The sequence below is a fragment of the Squalius cephalus genome (assembly GCF_949319135.1).
Source record: "Squalius cephalus genome assembly, chromosome: 1".
Classification (NCBI taxonomy): domain Eukaryota; kingdom Metazoa; phylum Chordata; class Actinopteri; order Cypriniformes; family Leuciscidae; genus Squalius; species Squalius cephalus.
Window position 1 is genome coordinate 28,413,068 of NC_137122.1, and position 20,022 is coordinate 28,433,089.

The window sequence follows — 20,022 nt, forward strand, 5'->3', positions numbered from 1 at the left end:
ACACAAAACAGAAAAAACAAAACCCACGAGGGGGCAAAACAGGACTGGAGAAGAGTTCACCTTGACTAAGACAAGATAATAAACGAAGACTAGATTCTGACTTGACGATGACTTGACAGGGAACAAACAGCAACACAAACTCACAATTCTCATTTAACAGGATCCAGACGAAGTACTCACAGGACTGTCACAGAGTTTAACACACAATGTTTGACAATGTACCGACGCAGGACAGAAAACATGAGGGGGTTAAATAGGGAGCAAACTAATCAGGAACACAGGTGTAAGCGATGATATAATAATTACAAGATGAGATAACAAGGGGGCGGGGTAAGGTGACAAGACAACGCAAGCACACAACCCAAACAAATGGCCATGTGCTTACACATAAAACATGAGTCTGTCATGATCCTGCATCAAGACAAGAGAAGATCTGGGACACGAAGGCAGAATCATGACACATCCGTCTATCTGTGTCTAAACATCCATTCGTCTATCTATCTATCTATCTATCTATCTATCTATCTATCTATTCGTCAATCTGTATCTATCTATCCATCCGTCCGTCTGTCTATCTATCTATGTGTCTATCTATCTATGTGTCTATCTATCTATCTATCTATCTATCTATCTATCTATCTATCTATCTATCTATCTATCTATCTATGTGTCTATCTATCTATCTATATGTCTATCTATGTGTCTATCTATCTATCTATCTATCTATCTATCTATCTATGTGTCTATCTATGTGTCTATCTATCTATCTATCTATATGTCTATCTATCTATCTATCTATCTATCTATCTATCTATCTATCTATCTATCTCTATCCCTTTCTATCTATCTATCTATATGTCTATCTATGTGTCTATCTATCTATCTATCTATCTATCCATCCATCCCTGTCTATCCGTCCATCCATTCGTCTATCTATCATCCATCCATCTGTCTATCCATTTGTGTATCTATCTATCTATCTATGTGTCTATCTATCTATCTATATGTCTATCTATGTGTCTATCTATCTATCTATCTATCTATCTATCTATCTATCTATCTATCTATCTATCTATCTATCTATCTATCTATCTATGTGTCTATCTATCTATCTATCTATCTATCTATCTATCTATCTATATGTCTATCTATGTGTCTATCTATGTGTCTATCTATCTATCTATCTATCTATCTATCTATCTATCTATCTATCTATCTATCTATCTCTATCCCTTTCTATCTATCTATCTATATGTCTATCTATGTGTCTATCTATCTATCTATCTATCTATCTATCTATCTATCTATCTATCTATCTATCTATCTATCCATCCATCCCTGTCTATCCGTCCATCCATTCGTCTATCTATCATCCATCCATCTGTCTATCCATTTGTGTATCTATCTATCTATCTATCTATCTATCTATCTATCTATCTATCTATCTATCTATCTATCTATCTATCTATCTATATGTCTATCTATGTGTCCATCTGTCTCTTTCTGTCTTAATTTATATTATATATTATATAGAATATGTATTCTATATAATATAAAGAATGACAACAGAAATGGGGTCAATTTAGATTTCACATTGACTTTAATAACACCACTATCTGTAGTGCAATAAAACTAATTGTAAAACTTTAAGCATATTTAAGCAAAACATATTCATCCAAGACAAATGAATCAAAACAGCAGAAAGCAGCCAAACCAAGACGAGCTGAACCACAAACACTCACAGAAACAAAAAACAATACTGGATCACATAGGAATCATTTTTATAGGGTGAAGTTGCCTACCAGTGTGTTGAAATTAAAAGCATATAACTTTCTGTTAGTTTCCATGGAAATATGGAGCCAACATTGCCTTTAAGAGCAGGTTTGGCGGGTACATGCCCACAGGGATATTAGCGATGCAAAAGTCCACTAATGAACCAACCACAAGTGGAGTTCAAGTATGCAGAGACATCACTTACGCAGACATGCAAACACACACACACACACACACACAACACACAGTGCACTGACTGTCATATGAACCTTTACCTGCATTTGCCTTTCTCATGATGCTTGTGTAGTGTTTCAACACGGCAAACGAGAATCAGCCTCTCGTCTCATGGACGTTATTATATACAGGTGATCTGTATGCCATTACTATCTAGGCCACAGTTTATCCTCAACTCAGAATCAAGCACTCAAACATTCATTCTTATCGTCTTTGTTTAGACAGATGTGTGATGCCGAAGCAGATGGTTTTATTTATTCCAGCGAAAACATTTTTTTTTTCCCCACGCAAGGGAAAAAAAGATTTGAGAACCGGAGACATTGGGATCTGTTTCGATCTCGAGTTCAAAACATCACAAGCTTGTGTGGAAGTAGGTCAGTCCAGCAGCGCTCCAGATCTCACGTTCTCTGACCCAGATGACTGTCAACACCTCAGGACGGGCTAAGTGTGCTTAACTTTCTTATACAGCCTTGTTCAACTGCACGAACTTTGCTTGTAAGCTGCATGAACAAAAGTGGACATGATTCTCAAATCCACGTTAAAGGGATATATAAACCCAGAACGAAAATGATGCATTTACTCGCCCTCATGTCATTCCAAATCTGTATGACTTTCTTTTTTTCTGTGGAATCCAAAAATGATGAAGAAGATGATTTTAAGTGATTTTGTCAGGTCAATGAAAGTCAATGGGGTCCAAAACAAAGAACTGCACCCCACTGACTTTAATTGTATGGGCATTTTTTAAAACACCTTTTTTTTTTTGTTCCACAAAAAAAGAAATTCATATGGTTTGAAATGACATGAGAAAATGATGACAGAATTTTTCATTTATTGGTGTACCGTCTCTTTAAGACTCACCTAATCAGTCAAATTCCATGGAATGCACTAGCAACACTAGCATTGTGGTGGTGAGTTAAGACATTTTCTTCAGAAAATATGAAAATATAGTAATTTAGCTGAAGTGTTGTGCAACAGGCTCAGGCTGTTGTCTTGCATGCGACTGTGATTTAAACACTTCAACAGAGTTTAAGGGTCACAAATCAAAGCCAGCATCAATCAGCTAAGGATGGGTAGGGGTTTGTTTCTAACTCTCTGACTGCTTGTTCAGTTTGCTGTTTCATGAACATTAGTAGATTGTGAAATCCCTGGACATCTTGAGAACAGCTTCAGATGATCATGTAATTCCTCCATAAGAGTAACAGCTGGAGAAAGAGCTACTCTGGAAAAACGGAGAAATAACCACGCTAAAATTTTCAAATATTTATAAAGCGCTATGGAAGATTTGTACAATGGAGCTGCTGGATCAGTATTAACTAATCTCTCCTTTCCATGTAACTTTTCCGACAGCTACTTGAAGGAAAAAATGAAAGTGAACAGGAAAGATGTAAAGAGTCCAAACATCCTTCTCGGGTTGCTGAATCTGACAATTTGCTGAGTATGACAAAAAAAATAAAAAACATAAAATAAATCATGGCCAATAAAAATAAGCAGGCACACTCTGGTGGGGATTTAAATATATATTTCAGAACAGCATTCTTAACTAACTTCGCAATGTTTATAATAAATTAACAAAACTAACAGTAAACACTAAAACTAAATAAAACAAACAAATAATGAATAAAAGAATAAACAGTAAAACACTAAATAAAACAGTAAATAAAAACAAATAATAAACAAACAAAAGAATAAACAGTAAAACACTAAATAAAGCAAAAAATATAACAAACAAACGGTGAACAATAAATAAACGAATAAAATAATAAACAAAAGAATAAACATATATCACTAAAACAATAAAAACAAAACTGTAAACAAAAACTAAAACACTAAATAAAAGAAACAAATAATATACAAACAAAAGCATTAACATTAAAACACTAAATAAAACATTAAAACAATAAATAAAACAAACAATAAACAGTAAACATTAAAACAATAAATAAAAACAATATATAAACAAACAAGTAAAAACTAAAACAATATATAAACAAACAAGTAAAAACTAAAACAATAAATAAATGAGAATAAACAGTAAAACACTAAATTAAACTAAATAAAATAAAAATAAATAAATAAATAAATAAATAAATAATGAAAACAGTAATAATAAAGTTTTCCAGATGAAAACTTTATATACCCAGACTTTTGTATGCGGTGCTTAGCATGATCTTCATGTGCCAAACTTATATTAGGTTATTTTGTGAATGATATCTGTGAATATTCCATACTTGTTATTTTTGGACAGACACAGATTCTGATTACAAAGTCTATATTTCGCTCTGTGTGGACTAGCAGTCAGTGTGATTCACACAAACCCTCTTCAAACGCTGCGAGTTTAAGGTTTCTACCCCTTCCTAGGACCCCTTCCTTTATGGCTCAGGACTCCCATATCAGCTCAAACACACACACACACACACGACTCCTCTGCTTCCAAAGACAGACTCAGTTTCCTGCCCGAGGAGTTTTATAAAGTCTTTACGCTTCTGAACACGCTAATTTCTGACGCCAGTGATGATAACTAAGATGCTGCATTAGGTCATGTGACCCCGGGGCTAGTTGTCACACGGAAAAGTGGAAATCAGAAACTTGGAACCTGTTTTTAAGGCAATAACATACTTTTCATAAATTGTTGGTGATCACATTTATGTTGGGGTAAGATGTCACAAATTTGATATGTTGTCATTTTATACAATTTATCATCATACCTAATAGACTGAAAACATGCTAATTAAATCCAAATTGTACACATCACTGTTTTTTTATTTTTTATTTAGAGCAATTGATCATTTTATTCAGCAAGGATGCATTAATTGCATAAAATTGATCAAAAGTGACTTTTATAAGTTTACAAAATATTTCTATTTGAAATAAATTGCTCGTTTGAACTTTCTATTCACCAAATTTCTAAAATAATGTATCACTTCCACAATACTGTTTAATAATAAACGTTTCTTGATCATCAAATCATCATATTAGAATGATTTCTAAAGGGTCATCTGACACTGAAGACTGGAGTAACGATGCTGAAAATACAGCTTTGATCACAGTAATAAATAACATTTTACTATATATATATATATATATATATATATATATATATATATATATATATATATATATATATATATATATATATATATATATTCACATAGAAAAATGTTCTTTTAAATTGTAATAATATTGAGACTTCTTTCAAAAACCTTACCAACCCCAAACTGACCGCTAGTGTAGGTGATGCACAAAACTGGTACAATTATTTTTAATTTAAATATCTCAAAAATAAAGAACAAACTGAATTGTTAAGGTGGCTAACCAACAGCAATAAATGATAAAAGATGATAGTTACAAAATATCACAAAAGAGCAGATCTCAAATATGACCCCATGCAGATCCAAATCACGAAGGACTCAGTGCTGTAAAGTGAGTTTCAGAAGACAAAAATTATGGCAGGGCGACAATTCAAAAACCTCTTGTATCCAAGAGCAACACACAAAGACGGATAATTTACGTTAGAGGCACTAAACCTGGCTGGAACCCTGAGCAACGGTCTGATGGGAGTTTGGTTTCATGAGTCATCACTTTCCTACAGTCTACCGACGTCTGGAGAAAGTCAATGGATGTTTGGAACAACTGTTAAACATCGAGAGGAACCATCGAGTCCAATGATGGGTCTGAATGGGCAACAATATCAGCCAATATGAGGCCACTGGACAGGAACACTATCCCACATATACATAGCTAAACACAGTCTAGAGTGTTTTTTTAACAACAGGATATGGCTTTTCCAATCACCAAATCCCAAAACTGGACATTTTGGAGCAGAACATTTCCATGGCCTTCAAAGAACTGGGCAATATCCACTCTATTGTTTATCCGAATGTTTATGCTGCAAACTAATCTTGGAATAAGAACCAAAACAGGTTTTATAGCTTAATTAGAACATGATAAAGTTCCAAAAAGAACTCGTTATTCTCTAGTTCTGTACTTTAAAGAACATAGAATCCAAAACATTGATCTAAAGAACAAATGGAGCATTTTTTAGTCTACAAAATAACAAAGCAATTAGATTACCACGTGAGTAATTCAAACACCATCAAGAACATCTCCATGTCATAATTCACAACAAACTCACACCTTTTTTCTTTTGATTTTGGGGAGAATTATGACTGAAATGTGTTTGAATTACTTGTGGTAGTTCTTGAGTGCTTTATGGTACTTTAAGAAATGAGGCATTTTTACTATGTTCTACCTTCATTTTCCAAGGTTTCTCTTCATATTTTATTCATCTTCATTGGCTCGGATTGAAAAAAAATCATTATTGCAGTGATTATTATGTTTCTGGCATGTTATATGTTTGGCATCAGTTCTTCTAATCCTTCCCTTCCCTCATGTAGGAAGACACGTCATGGCCATATTCCAGGATGACAATGATTCATCAGGATCAAATTGTGTAATAATGGTGGTGAGGGAACATGAAGAATCATTTTCACACATGAATCAGCACCTCTGAGTTCAGACCTTAAATTCGCTGAAAGTCTTTGGGATGTGCTGGAGGAGACTTTACAGAGTGCTGGACTCTTGCATTGACAATACAAGATCTTGACCAAACGTTGATGCACCTCTTGATGGAAATAACATCCCAACATCAAGAGGTGCATCAACGTTTGGTCAAGTTCTTGTATTGTCAATGCAAGAGTCAAGTCTCCTCCAGACTTTCAATAATGATCCAATCATAGACACTTAAGCCTTTGCCTATTTAAATCCAAAGAGCGACTTGGCCGGGCAGTGTATATATATATGTGAGTAAAATCAAGTGTGAAGGGCTTATGATGACAAGCTCTACTGATTTCAGAAACAGCTTCAACACGTCTCTCTGTTTGGACCTAGTTGGCTTCTCCGATGTTAACAATTGTACTGTCACAGTCAGTATTATCACACACACGTGGCTGTTACACACCCACCCTCTCACACGCTCTGTCATTCCCACTCGGCAACATCGCATTGAAACAGCACTGGATTATGTAAACCCATTTGGAAAGTGGGCTGTAAGTGAGAGCAGATGTTGGATGTGTGCATTAGGCTGAGGAAAAGACTAATATATTTGAGATCTTACACAAATATTGCATCAGCAGAATAATGATGGTCATTTTTGCTATGTGATCTCTTCAAACATGACCTACACTTGCTTGTCTTTCTTGTTATGTGCACATGTTCAATAAGCAGACTCTTAATGCCTGAACAAGTATTACACTTCAGCAATTACCTTGTCCAGCAATGTTTGTGCTACGGACATGAATGATGCATCAAATCATGTGGTGTGTGGAGGAGAGATGTGCAAGTACATCTTTTATATGATAAAACCAACTAAGTAAGTTGGACTTCAAGTAAAATTAGTATCTGTACACAGTATGTGGTGTTGATGCATCAGGAATAAGACAGCCTTGGAAAGCATGAGTGGAATAATCACACTTGGACAGAATCTTTTATGCTTTTAAAAGGCCAAAATCCAAGAGCAATTTTCCTGAGTATATAAGCCATGGGAAACACGATCAATGTCCTGGAGAAGCTTGTCTCACATGCACACTTACTGCAAAACTATTACAGCGTCACATCTTGGACACCGACCAACCATGACAGACCCAACAAGATAATATCTGAGAGTCACTGAACTCATTATTATTTAAACTCAATGAATTAACCCATTAATCCATAATTATAGCAGTATATATTATAGCCAAGCACATTTTCTCTGACACAATAGGAAAAACTAACTGATAAGCTCTAAATAAACTGGATCCAACTCTGGTGATGTGATCTGGATTAATCGAAAGGTTGAACAATCTTAAGGCCATGACCTGGCAAACACAGATTCAACATGTTTAATCGGCAAAAACAAGCGCCCATCAACGGCAACAGATGCCGACGAGGGTTAACACACTGATCCGACAAAACTAGAGATGCACTGATGTATTGACCGATTGTTTAAAAACAGCCCATGATCAGGGTCGATTTTATCCTGTCAATCAAAGGAAGCGGAAAAACATGTTAAGACTGTAACTCTGTTTACTGTGTGTGAAGAAAATGTCTCTTGTGTTGAATTTAGGGCAAGTTAACGAACAATAACACGTTAACAGTTAAAATATAGCGATGTTAAAGCACTCTTTTTGACCCTATGAATCACCCTTAGTTCAAGTCAGGGTTGCCAGGTCCAAGGTTTTCCTTACACCAAACATTATTTGTAGCGCCTGCCATCCAACAATAGCAAAAAAACTTTGTGCTTTGTATCTTCTGTTAAGAAGCAAAGTCTCAGCTTTCAAATTATGTTCATTTTATCACGGAATTCAAACAATAAATGCCGTTTTGACGCTCTTAAATGTGCCTCGGTTCAAGTCTTTTCTTCCACTTTATTACAAGTTATAGCAAGAAAAAACATGCATTAACATCAGAAGGTATGTTGAAAGATACAGTACAACTTACGAAATTAATCATGTCTCATGTAATCGCTCAATCAGTGTTTCAACCGAGGAAAGAGGTCAATAAAACAGCTTGTGTTATTATTGCATTTGTCGGTGCAGTGTGACTTGGCCTTTAAAAATAAAGGTTCTTTATTGGCATCGATGGTTCCATGAAGAACCTTAAAAAACATCCATGGAATCTTTCCACTGGACAAAGGTTCTTTATAGTGGACATAGATTATTAAAATGTTCTTTACGAGGCTCTTTTAGGAACGGTTCACTGATAGAGCGTAGTCAGATATAGTGAATGGACCCACACACCTTCTTAGGAGCTCGTGACGGAGGTTTCCTGATGGGTTTGGAGATCTCGCTTCGTTTGGACACGGATCCATTGCCCTGTTTACTGGTGGACGGAGAGGGTGAGGGGGTCGTGGCTGCAGGGCTGGTTGGGGCGGCCATGTCCTCGGTGCAGGTGAGACGCAGGCTTCGGAAGTACTCGTCGGTCTCCCGGTCAACCACCAGCAGTCGGGTCTCATGTTCCACGGCTTTGATGCGCTGCACCACCTGAGCGGAAGAGACGGCAAAACTGCTCATGAACACATTTGTGCGGCTATTTTTGATGCATCAGGATTCTCTGATGAATAGGAACAGCATTTATTAACATTATAAATGTGTTTACTGTCACTTTTGATCAATTTAATGCATCCTTGCTGAATAAAAGTATTAATTTCTTTAAAAAAAAAATCTTACTGGGCCAAAACTTTTGAAGACGTGCTTTCCACTATATGCTACCATTCACCCGGTGTTATCCGATCCTCCTGTCATAACTGGAACTGAATACATATTAAAAATTCCAAGACTTTAACATGTGCAGTACATGCCCGACTCTAAACACAAAGAAATATCTAGTCATATAGTCTACAGCAGTAATGCTGTAAAGCCTCCAGCTGCTGTCAAAGTCAACACACCATTAGAGTCAATGCAACTCAAGAAATGCATGGAATTTCATTGTGCATTCACAAGTCCACATGTTTCTGATAGTCAAGGCTCAGGCTTTATTTTCCATGCAAAGTTATTTCCAAAGCCCAAACCTTTTTAGCTCAAATAAATGTATTTCACTCTCTGCCGTTTATACTGGCCTGTTTATATATACATACCAGTCAAAGGTTTGGACACACTGACACATTCTCATGATTGTTTGTACATTTAGAATAACAGTAAAAGTCATTGAAACTATGACGTAACTCAAATGGGAATGATGTTGTGGCCAACCCTTTTATTTTTGAGTCTCTTTGTCTGTCTTTAAGTCTCTTTGCTCTGCTCATTGTGCATATTTATCAACCAACTTCATCTTAGGATGCTTTTAAACACTATATAAGGATATTTTATTGAAGCATTTTTTCCCTCCCTTTAATATCCACTTAAACTCATGCATTTCATAAAATTTTAGTTTTATAAGGACATTCATACAATTTATATTTGTATACAAATCTCATTTCAAGCATTACACGTGATAAAATCAAAAAGTTAAGATCATGACAAACATACACAATCGTTCAAAAGTTTGGAGTCAGTAATATTTGTTGTTTTGTAAAAAAAAAAATCAAAAATAGAGTGAAACAGGAATAGCTTCAAATATCATCACTATTTAAAATGACTGTTTTATATTGTATTTTCACTTTTCAGCGTCATTACTCCAGTCTTCAGCGTCACGTGATCCTTCAGAAATCATTCTAACTACGCTTATTTGAAATATAAATCTTTTCGAACGTCTTTACTGTCATTTTTGATCAATTGAATGCATCCGTGCTGAATAATAATAAAAAAATCTTACTGATCTTAAACTTTTGAACGTTATTGTGTAAAACTAATAAACTGCATATAGGCTATATCTCGTAATTGCCTCACAAAGCAGCATCATGGCCAGTGTAATGTGAAGTGTTATGAGGGCGGAATATGCAGGATCAGCACAGGTGTGTGTGTGTGTATATGTGTGTGTGTGTGTGATGTACCTGATGGTGTGTCTCTCTCTCCACGTTCTCGCCGTTCACCTCCACCACACGGTCACCCGCGCGCAGTCCCGATGCCTCAGCCGGGGACGCGCGCTCCACTTTCCGTATGTACTGTCCGGTTTTTCCTTTCTCTCCGTGCAGATGAAACCCGTATCCGCTCTCTCCTTTCTTCATCTCACACAACCGAGGCTTCAAATCACTAGCCATTGTATTCCGCTTTTGTCTTCACATCCAAACTTGTAATAAAACCCAAGCGTTATATTCCGCAAAAAAAACCGAAAACTTACGGCAAAAGCATCTCCAAATGTTTACACGCAAGCATCGTTGTCGGTTCTATATGGTCAAGTAGTGCATAGTTCGCAGTGTATGTACAATAATATGCATGCAACTACAAGACAATAATAATATAATAGACAAAAAGCACAAAAAAAAAAGAAAGAAAAAAAGAAAAGTGTCCGAATCGATCAAATGCTTTCCCAAAGAGAATGCAAAAGTGGTGACTGTAACTACCTGTGGATGTTCCTAGACGGATGCACAACTCCTGTGTGAGACATTGTGCCCTCGGACAGAGAAACGCATCTGTCTGGTGCTGCTGAACACTGAGAAACTGTGTGTGGTGTGCAGTGAATAAGACCGCCCATTCAAACACAGCAGAAATGCGCAGAGAGAGCCTTTGCATCAGTGCGTTTGGGTCCTTACACAAAGAAGAGGTCACACAATCACTTTAACAATAAAAGTGGACATTATGTTTTTTTGCACATGGTAGCCTAAAAGTTAAACAAAACGCTGTGAATTATAAAATGATCGATTGTAAAGGGAATTTGGGCATTTTAAGGTAATTGTAGTTCTGATAAGTCAACGCACAGGAAAAAAAGTCCAGAATTTGTTGTCGTCTTGCGCAACGATTTAAATTGTTACTCGGCGGAACGAGAGTCGTTACCTTAGAAAAGAAAAACGTTTTTATATACATAAAAATGAACGTTTTTTTTTTCTTTTATAAACGAATTAAAGTGATAGATAAACAATTAACACTTCATTTAGTCATGGTTTATCGATATAAAACAATTGCAATAACGTCAACGTCGTTATGGTTGGTATGGTTATGGTATGGTTGAGCGAACGCGATTTCAATTCGTTATCGTTTATTTGTTGGTGAAAATTAATAAGAATTCACACACTTTCACCCAAAAAGAGGAAGTCTTCTAAACCTCTTACAGACTTCTTTTGGTGAGGGCTTAAAGCCTTATTATTGGGTCATAACCCAATAATTCGCACCCTCCAAACCAATCCAGTAACGCTATCTGACATTAACAACTTGCCTACAACACAAGTCCCACTCACTCATCAGCACATGGACGCAGGAGAGAAGTGAATGACCAGAAGAGAGAAAGTATTGCTGTTTGTAACACCGTCTCATGTGCAACTTCTCATAAAATATAAATAAATCATATGAATTTGAGAACATTTCGGGTCACACAATCCACATATAGGACAAGCGCGCACACATTGAGGAGAATAGCAGCCTGGTTGTGCTGCACTCTGCTGGAGAAAAAAGGAACTATCTATCTATCTATCTATCTATCTATCTATCTATCTATCTATCTATCTATCTATCTATCTATCTATCTATCTATCTATCTATCTATCCATCCATCCATCCATCCATCCATCCATCCATCCATCCATCCATCCATCCATCCATCCATCCATCCATCCATCCATCATTTGTGTCTGAATGTGGATTGAAAATGCAAAACACTACATTTATGAAACTCCAATTTAGTGTAGCTCTATAAAAAGTATCTATCCTTGACTTTTCTGTAGGTTCTCCCAATTCATTATTTAACAAGGGTACAAGATGTCAAAAAAACATTTTGTTATACAGTCCTACCCAGTTAATGTTCATGTAATGTTCTGTGATATTGTTTCTTATTCCTCCCTAGCCTTGTAAATAGCAGGTCAGCATAGCAATTGAGATGCATTGAAATACAATTTAGAAAAGAGCAAAATGCAAACTGAGGGCCAGCATTCGCTACACGTTGAGATTGCCAACACTCAAACATGTTTTTCAGCAGATTTTGACCAGTTCAACCAAAGACTGCAATATCACTGGGGTCAGTGTTTCAATGTGCCAAAAAATCATTTTACAGTACAAATAATAAAATGAATCATTCATAATACTCATCCTCCTCATGTGGTTCCAAACTCGTATGACGTTTTCTTACATAAAAAAAGGTACGACTATAAAAATATAATCAATTTTGATTTTTAGGTGAACTTATTTTAACCACTTCAGCACACTCCAATAAAAACATACAAATATCCTCAAAATTAAAGTTCTTTACTGGTACAATTCATAGTACTGTAGCCAATTTATAACGACCAAAAAACAAAAAAACTAAATATAAACAGACCAATTTGCACTGAAAAGCATTTTACAAAACACACCGCACAAAGTCCTATTTCTCAGCTAAAATTCTGTAAAATAAATAGTCACGAACAAATCAATAGTATTTTACAAACGAACTCTTATGGGTCAACATAGTGTTGCCCACACGGTTCTGTAAATGAACCCCTGACTTTTTAAACATATCCAATGAATCACATAGGACGTGTGCAGCTTACATTTCCTTTATAAAGACAGAACAGTGCGCTGTCAACTTTAACGCAAATGCTTGACAAAAACACAATAAAAATGAAAATAATAATGATGATGATGATGAAGACGACAGGGCGCACCCCTTTATGTAAAATAAACACTGATATAAGTCGATTAAAAAGGACTAATTACAATAAGTTACATTCCTGCGGAGTATCATGACTGCGCTGTGATATTACTACTGACGAGAGAAACAAACAGTGAGTGAGTGAGTGAGTGAGTGTTTTATGTCCAGTTCTGTTCAAATGTACACATATTAGTCCACATGCTCATCCATAAACATCCGTTCCCGTCTGTGGAGATTTTCCATCTGAGCTCAAGCTAGTGTCTCTTACAAGTTATGGCTGTAATGAGTTTTTTTTCTTTTTCTTCTTTTGTACAAAAAATAAAATACTGTCTGGGTCATATTTCACACAAAAAAATAATATCAGCCCTAAATGGCACATGCAAATAACACAACTGTGATTGGTAGCTTCAGTCAGCATTATACAAATAAAAAAGGACTGTTTTATGTTTTTTTTTTTTGCATCATCACATTATTGGAAAATTAAGAACGTTTCCCTACAAAATGACCACATTATTATAATGCAAAAGAAAAATGGAATTAGAATAAATTCTCAATAATAATATTAAAAAATGACACTCAATAGTAATTTTTTTTAAGCTGTATTACAATTTAAGACAAATAAAAAAGCAGTAAAACAAAGGCTATCATAAATATATAAAAAATAATATTTTTTAAATAATATATACTTTTGCATTACAGTAATGAGATTTTCTTTTTGTTGCTTAAATTTAAAAATAATATCACAATGCAAAAAAACAAACTTAGCAGCCCTAATATAAGATTGATTTAGTAAAAATAACTTTTCAAGGGGGAAATATGACCCAGACATATTCTCATCAGGTTAAGTGGTGGTAAAGGTTTCAAAAACGTCCCTCTTCCTGGGACCTTGCAGACTAGTCAAAGCGGCATCGTCCAGTGGACGAGGCGGAAGTCGGATACTCGGATACTTACATTAGTGTGTCCTCTGTACATTCAGAAAACCAAAGTAAAATGAGAGAAGCGTGTTCTGTCTGAAGGCACAGATGCCTCTACGGGGCAGGAGCGTAACACGGGGCCCGGCCGAAAGGGCATGAATCAGTGCAAGAACAGGGAAGTGGGAAGGAAACAAGTGGAAATCCTTAGCTTAAAACGCATGGCTCTTTCCCGCTGTGCTCCTTGTAACTCTGTTTCGGCCATCATTCATATTAAAAGTCTTAAAAACGTAGCTTGCGAGCCCAGTTTCACCCGAGCTGCATCAAAGTCCAAGCGTTTCCTGTATGTACATAAAGGGTGATATGGTACTGTACAGTGGGGTTTACTGAGTGTGAGGTTTGCCGTGGACTCTGAAGCGATACAGGCAGGTGTAATCGGGATGACCCCAGTTCGACAGCACGCGCATCTCGATGATCTGAAAGGCCTTGTCATTCTTCTCCTGGGGAAAAAAAAAGGCAAAATAAAACAGCATTTCAAACCCTAGTAAGCTGCTCTGCTGTCTACATAGGCAGCATACTAACTAAAACAGAACTACATGTACATGACTGGTACAGAATTTACAATTTTTTTCCAATTGAGTTTGACAGAAGCATGTTGCTAAGCTAATAACACTTGCTTTTTTATTAACGCATGCATTCTGGGACATGCAATGCTGAATTTGGCCAAAAAGAAAAGTACATGTTGCTAAGCTAACAACAAGATACTAGGAAACACATTCTGTGTTTTCCATTTTATTTTTAATGGTTTAATTACATTTTATTAATCAAAAAGGATGTCTAATCAATTGCATTCATTAAAATTAATAATTTAACACATTTTTGATTAAAATTTGAACAATAATTACACCCTTTGAAATGTGTATTTAGATTTTTCTTGATTCTGTTTCATACAAATGTATTACCAAAAACAGCGGTAATCAAATGAATATATAAAACATTAATAATGTAATGAATTTTTCAAAATGTCTCTAAATAATTGTATTTCTTGGCAAAAAAGTGTTGCGCAGTAGAGGTTTGCCTTTTAAATATGGTTGAAAAATTGTGACATTCCTTGAAAATGTTTTAATAAACTTGTATTATTGTTATTATTACCTTGAGAAGCAAATTCTACTGTACAATAGTAATATACAGTATTTATTTAATAATTTCTTCAAACTTTGTTTGTGTTGTAGTGAAGACCTTTGAGTTCCCGTGTGTGTATCTGATGTAAGTTTTATCAAATGAAATGATAAAATACTGGTCAAGAAGACACATATTTCAATAGCAGTCTTTTTGTGGTTTAATATTCACAGACACTAGTCTATATCCCGATTCGATTAAGTGTTTAGCCCTACTTTTGAATGATCCACATTTGACCAAATTACATAACATTACGTGTCACTCCGTGAATCTGTCCACATGTTCTGCATCGTGGAAATCACAGGACTCTAACCTCTGCATGGGGAGCACATCTAAGTTATCTAGCAAGGCAAACCTCAAGTATGAGTTAATTTCATTCCAATCCCTCTCTTTTTAAGAGGTCCATTCACACCTTTTCACCAATTTTTCACTAACCCTGACACTATCGAGGAGCACTGGACATCATACAACTGCAGATTCTGTATGTGTATATTTTACCATAACTGGGAAGATCTGGAGTGATTCTCCATCTTCTTGATAGGTGTAGTCACCCAGCAGTTTCCCTTCTTCCTGGTATTCATCATCCAATCCCTGCAGATACAGACAGCAAGACTTACAGCACGCCACACGTGACTATACACCACTTCTTAACACAAAAACACATTTGTTTAAGCATCCAGCTAGAAATATGTGTGAGTATATGCTCATAAACCACGCATTCTTACATAGACAGAGAATCGTCGAGGTGCGCTGGTGATGTTTCCCGAGGGAGAGAGGCTTTTGGGAATATGCTCCAGGCAGAAGGAGGTCGGGATCACGCTTAAAGACAGCCTGATCACCAGATAACCCTGGGAGCCTTTAAATGCCCAGCAGTTTCCAGGGTACATGTCCGGCTACAAGGAAGACAGAAATTCACATCATTCATCTTTTTTGGTGTCGTATATTTAAGTTGAAAAATCACCTGATTATTTCATTTGTTTCTTTATTCTATTGTTTGTCATTTGCTCTTATTTTATTACTGACTACTTGTGTTAAAAATGTTTGAACTTTATATTAGTTAGGCTAGCAGTTTTTGTTGCGATATAAAATCGAGAATTGTGAAATTTCACTAGTATGTATGCCATAACCTTATTTATTAAAATAAAATCTCTTTTTTTGGTGACGGGGCCAGTACAAATCCTTATCGTTGAGCCCTGCTATACTAAAGGAACAGCTAAATATAATATTTATTATAATGGGTTTATGCAAAGATTTTTTTAAGTTAACTTACATTAAATGTTGTTATATTTTCTAAAGCCTAAATATTAAAAAATTATGGCATTCATTTATACTGTAATGTTGAATGGCAATAATTACTTATTTCACCCCCAGAAATTGTAATTAGTATAAAGATGCCATTAAACAAATCTTTGTGTTGTTTCTACATTAATTTGGAGATTCACTGTAAAATGATTTATTACAATATAAAAATACATTACAAATGAGTGCTGATACTCTTACATTTATATTCATGGACTTAGTTGATGCTGATATCCAAATCAACTTAGATAAAGAATACATTTTATCTGGGAATCGAACCCATGACCTTGACATTGCTAGTGACATTCTCTACTGTTTAAGCTACAGAAAAGTTGCATATATTGATATGCGTGATGCTGGTTCAGGTTATCTATCACTTCAAGTTCAGTAAAAGGTGTGTGTTTAGGTCTGTACCTGGATGACGGCACGTGGAGACTGTGAGAAGTACCACAGTGGGATCCCAAACAGGCTCATCAGTGCCGTCTTTGTCTCGTACGTCTCGGAGCAGCGCGTGCTGAGAATGCTGCCACCTGCCAACACACGTCAGTCTTGTGTAAAAATGTCTTTAAAGGGCCAGCGATGTTCATATGTACGTGTTCTGTAGATGTGCTTACCTCCAGACTCCAGAGCGTAGTCCACCTGTCCGGTGCGATCCTCGGAGTACAGCCTTAACGCACGCTGGACAATCAACTGGACCTGCTGAGATTTTCAGAGAAACACAGTTGGTATTATTTCAGAGATTTTTAGAGAAACATACAATTGAATGAGAAAAAAACAGTTTCCTCAAATATGGCCACTTAAATTAACTTCAATTTGTGCTAAAAGCTGCCATAAACGTTCTTTCCTCTTCACATGATCAAGTCATTCACATTCTAACAGGTGTCATTTGATGTGTAATAAATCTGTTGTTAAGATATAACATTTGAGTCTACTTTCAAAGAGCAAGATATATAACACAACTGCTCAACAGTTTGGAGTTGGGTAGGATATGTTGTAATGTCTCTTTTTTGAAAGAAGTCTCTTATGCTCAGCAAAAATACAGTAGAACAGTTAATATTGTGAATTATTGTATTATTACAACTTAAAATAACTTTTCTATATTAATATATAATAAAATGTAATTTATTCCTGTGATCAAAGATGTATTATCAGCATCATTACTCCAGTCTTCAGTGTCACATGATTCTTCAGAAATCATTCTGATATGATGATTTGCTGCTCAAGAAATACTATTATTATCATCAATTTTGAACTGTGTGCTGCTTAATATTTTTGTGGAAACCATGATACATACACTCAGGATTCTTTAATAGTTCAAAACGTTCAAAAGACAAGCATTTATTTGAAATATACATTTTTCGTAACATTATAAATGTATTTACTGTCACTTTTGACCTTGCTGAATACAAGTAATCATTTCTTAAAAAAATAAAATAATAAAATCATACTGACCACAAACATTTGAACGATAATGTATAATTCACTCTAAAAAGTAATTCAGGAGAAATTCAGAAATTTTTCAAATTTAAAAATTCTAATTTATTGATCCGTTTAAGTTTCAACAGTTATTTTGTTGAGTTATGTTGACTTAAAAGTTAGACTACCTGAAGGCAAACACTACATTGACTCTAGAAGCAATGACATCGCTGATGCCAGTGAAAAGTAATTTCTTACTTGTTCATTTACAAGCTAAATAAGTTACATTTAGCATATGCTATTCTAGCAGCAGATTTTAGGTAAAATAGATAACATTAATTGGTTCCAGGGCTACAGCTCAACTAGTTGGAGCGACTTCATTTTTTTGAGTAATTAACTTAAAAATTTGCGTTTGACTTAGAGGAACTTAATTTATAATATAATGTAGTTTGTTGGTTGAATACAATTTCATTCGAAGTTGTCATAACTAAAAAAAAAAACTTTTTTTTTTTAAATTAAGCCAACATTATTTTTTTTAGTTTTGTACCTCCTCTGACATCCCAGCAGCCCCAGCGGCGTGGGCGACAGTCTGAGTAATTGTTTCAGCGGAGGACTGCTGCTGTTTGCTCTCCTGCATCTGAAGAGACAGCTTTCCCAGAATGCTGCGCTCCAGGGTCATGAGGGTCGCGGTGAGGTCAGAGGAGCGTGTGTACTGAGATGCCAGCCACGGCAACAAGGGCTCGGGAATCTCCATTTCACCCCCGTTTCGGCCGTACAACAGAGCGTACAACTCTTTTTTCACCTGTGCCGACACCTGGGGAAGAAATCAGAGTATATATGTATAAGTGAAAAACTCAACAGGATAAGCATATTATATGCCGTATAAACACTACACACCGTTTCATGCATGGTGTCGAGCCGGTCGCATTTCCCTTGACATCCCATCACCCCTTGCAGGTCTGCTCTGATGCGGCCCAGCTCCGCTTCCAACCTCTGAACCTCAGAGAGCAAAGCATCATGGTTCTCCTGAGACACTCCAACACTGCAGAGCAAAAGCCAAGAGCAGACATTAATACTGAGACAGGAAGTGCGCAGAACTGCTACATTTGCTGGTGATTTTTAAGCATGTCTACCTGACGGAGGCCTGTGCTGGAGTCTGCCGTGTTACATGGATTTCCTTTGAATGAGAAGAGAATTGAGACAGAATTAGATGAATGAGTGTAATCAATTATTACAAAGATTTTGTTACAAGAGCTAGAATGAACACAAATTGTGAAATTCAAAAGTTTGCGGTGAGCAAACTTTTAATGAAATGAATACTTTTAACATTTAACTTTCATCAGAAATGTTTCTTGAGCATCAAATCAGACCATATAAGTATGATTTCTGAAGGATCATGTGACACCCAAGACTGGAGTAATGATGCTGAAAATACAGCTTTGCTCACAGGAATAAATTACATTTTAACATGTATTCAAATAGAAAACATTTATTTTAAATAGTAATATTTCACTATATCACTGTTTTTACTGTATTTTTGATCAAATAAATGCAACCTTGGTGAGCAGAAGAAACTTCTTTAGAAAACTTAAAAAAATCTTATAGACCCCAAACTTTTGAATAGCAGTTTATGCCTTTTTTATTATCCGTTGGCACTTTCTTTTACTGACTCAATATTCTCTTACAAAATACTGTGATGAACGTTGCAATGGCAAGGAATAATTTCTGAGTCCGAGGACATGGGATAACAATCTCAAAATTGTAATTGCAGTAATTCTGACAAGACATGAAGGCCTCAAAAGAGAGTGTGTGTGTGTGTGTGTGTGTATGTTCTACCTCAGTTCTAGAGTTCAGGTTCTGAAGCCGAAGTTCCAGCTCGGCTAGTCGAGCTTCGAGGCTCGTCTGATGCTGCACACGCTGTTCCTCAGTCTGGAACACACAGTGAGAGAAAAACAACTACAAATTAAAAAAAGTCAGTTGTGGGTAAAATAATGCCACTGGGGACAGAGGGAGGCAT

General features: G+C 36.0%; 3 protein-coding genes across 7 annotated transcripts in view; 1 reads left to right on the forward strand and 2 right to left on the reverse strand.

The window, feature by feature from the left end:
• The window catches only part of LOC307166434 (Na(+)/H(+) exchange regulatory cofactor NHE-RF2), a 36,220-nt gene extending 25,101 nt beyond the window's left edge, over positions 1-11,119 (reverse strand). Inside the window, exons 1-3 of one of the 2 annotated variants that reach the window (XM_079884794.1) lie at positions 10,985-11,119; positions 10,475-10,710; positions 8,784-9,026 (exon numbers count right to left, since the gene is read on the reverse strand). In XM_079884794.1, the coding sequence (XP_079740920.1) occupies positions 8,784-9,026; positions 10,475-10,681 (450 nt within the window). In that variant the 5' untranslated portion in view covers positions 10,682-10,710; positions 10,985-11,119. Of the gene's footprint in view, positions 1-8,783; positions 9,027-10,474 lie in introns of both variants that reach the window. The other variant, XM_079884793.1, reaches the window with a different exon arrangement.
• The window catches only part of ccdc137 (coiled-coil domain containing 137), a 224,026-nt gene that overhangs the window by 35,736 nt on the left and 168,268 nt on the right, over positions 1-20,022 (forward strand). The gene's annotated exons all lie outside the window — the stretch shown is intronic.
• The window catches only part of sun1b (Sad1 and UNC84 domain containing 1b), a 40,151-nt gene continuing 32,925 nt past the window's right edge, over positions 12,797-20,022 (reverse strand). For all 4 annotated transcript variants that reach the window (XM_079870946.1, XM_079870947.1, XM_079870945.1 and 1 more), the window contains 9 exons: positions 19,842-19,934; positions 19,139-19,182; positions 18,903-19,047; positions 18,553-18,819; positions 17,204-17,288; positions 17,004-17,119; positions 16,016-16,183; positions 15,789-15,881; positions 12,797-14,611 (listed from right to left, as the gene is read on the reverse strand). In XM_079870946.1, coding sequence (XP_079727072.1) covers positions 14,495-14,611; positions 15,789-15,881; positions 16,016-16,183; positions 17,004-17,119; positions 17,204-17,288; positions 18,553-18,819; positions 18,903-19,047; positions 19,139-19,182; positions 19,842-19,934 — 1,128 coding nt within the window. In that variant the 3' untranslated portion in view covers positions 12,797-14,494. The remainder of the gene's footprint in view (positions 14,612-15,788; positions 15,882-16,015; positions 16,184-17,003; positions 17,120-17,203; positions 17,289-18,552; positions 18,820-18,902; positions 19,048-19,138; positions 19,183-19,841; positions 19,935-20,022) is intronic.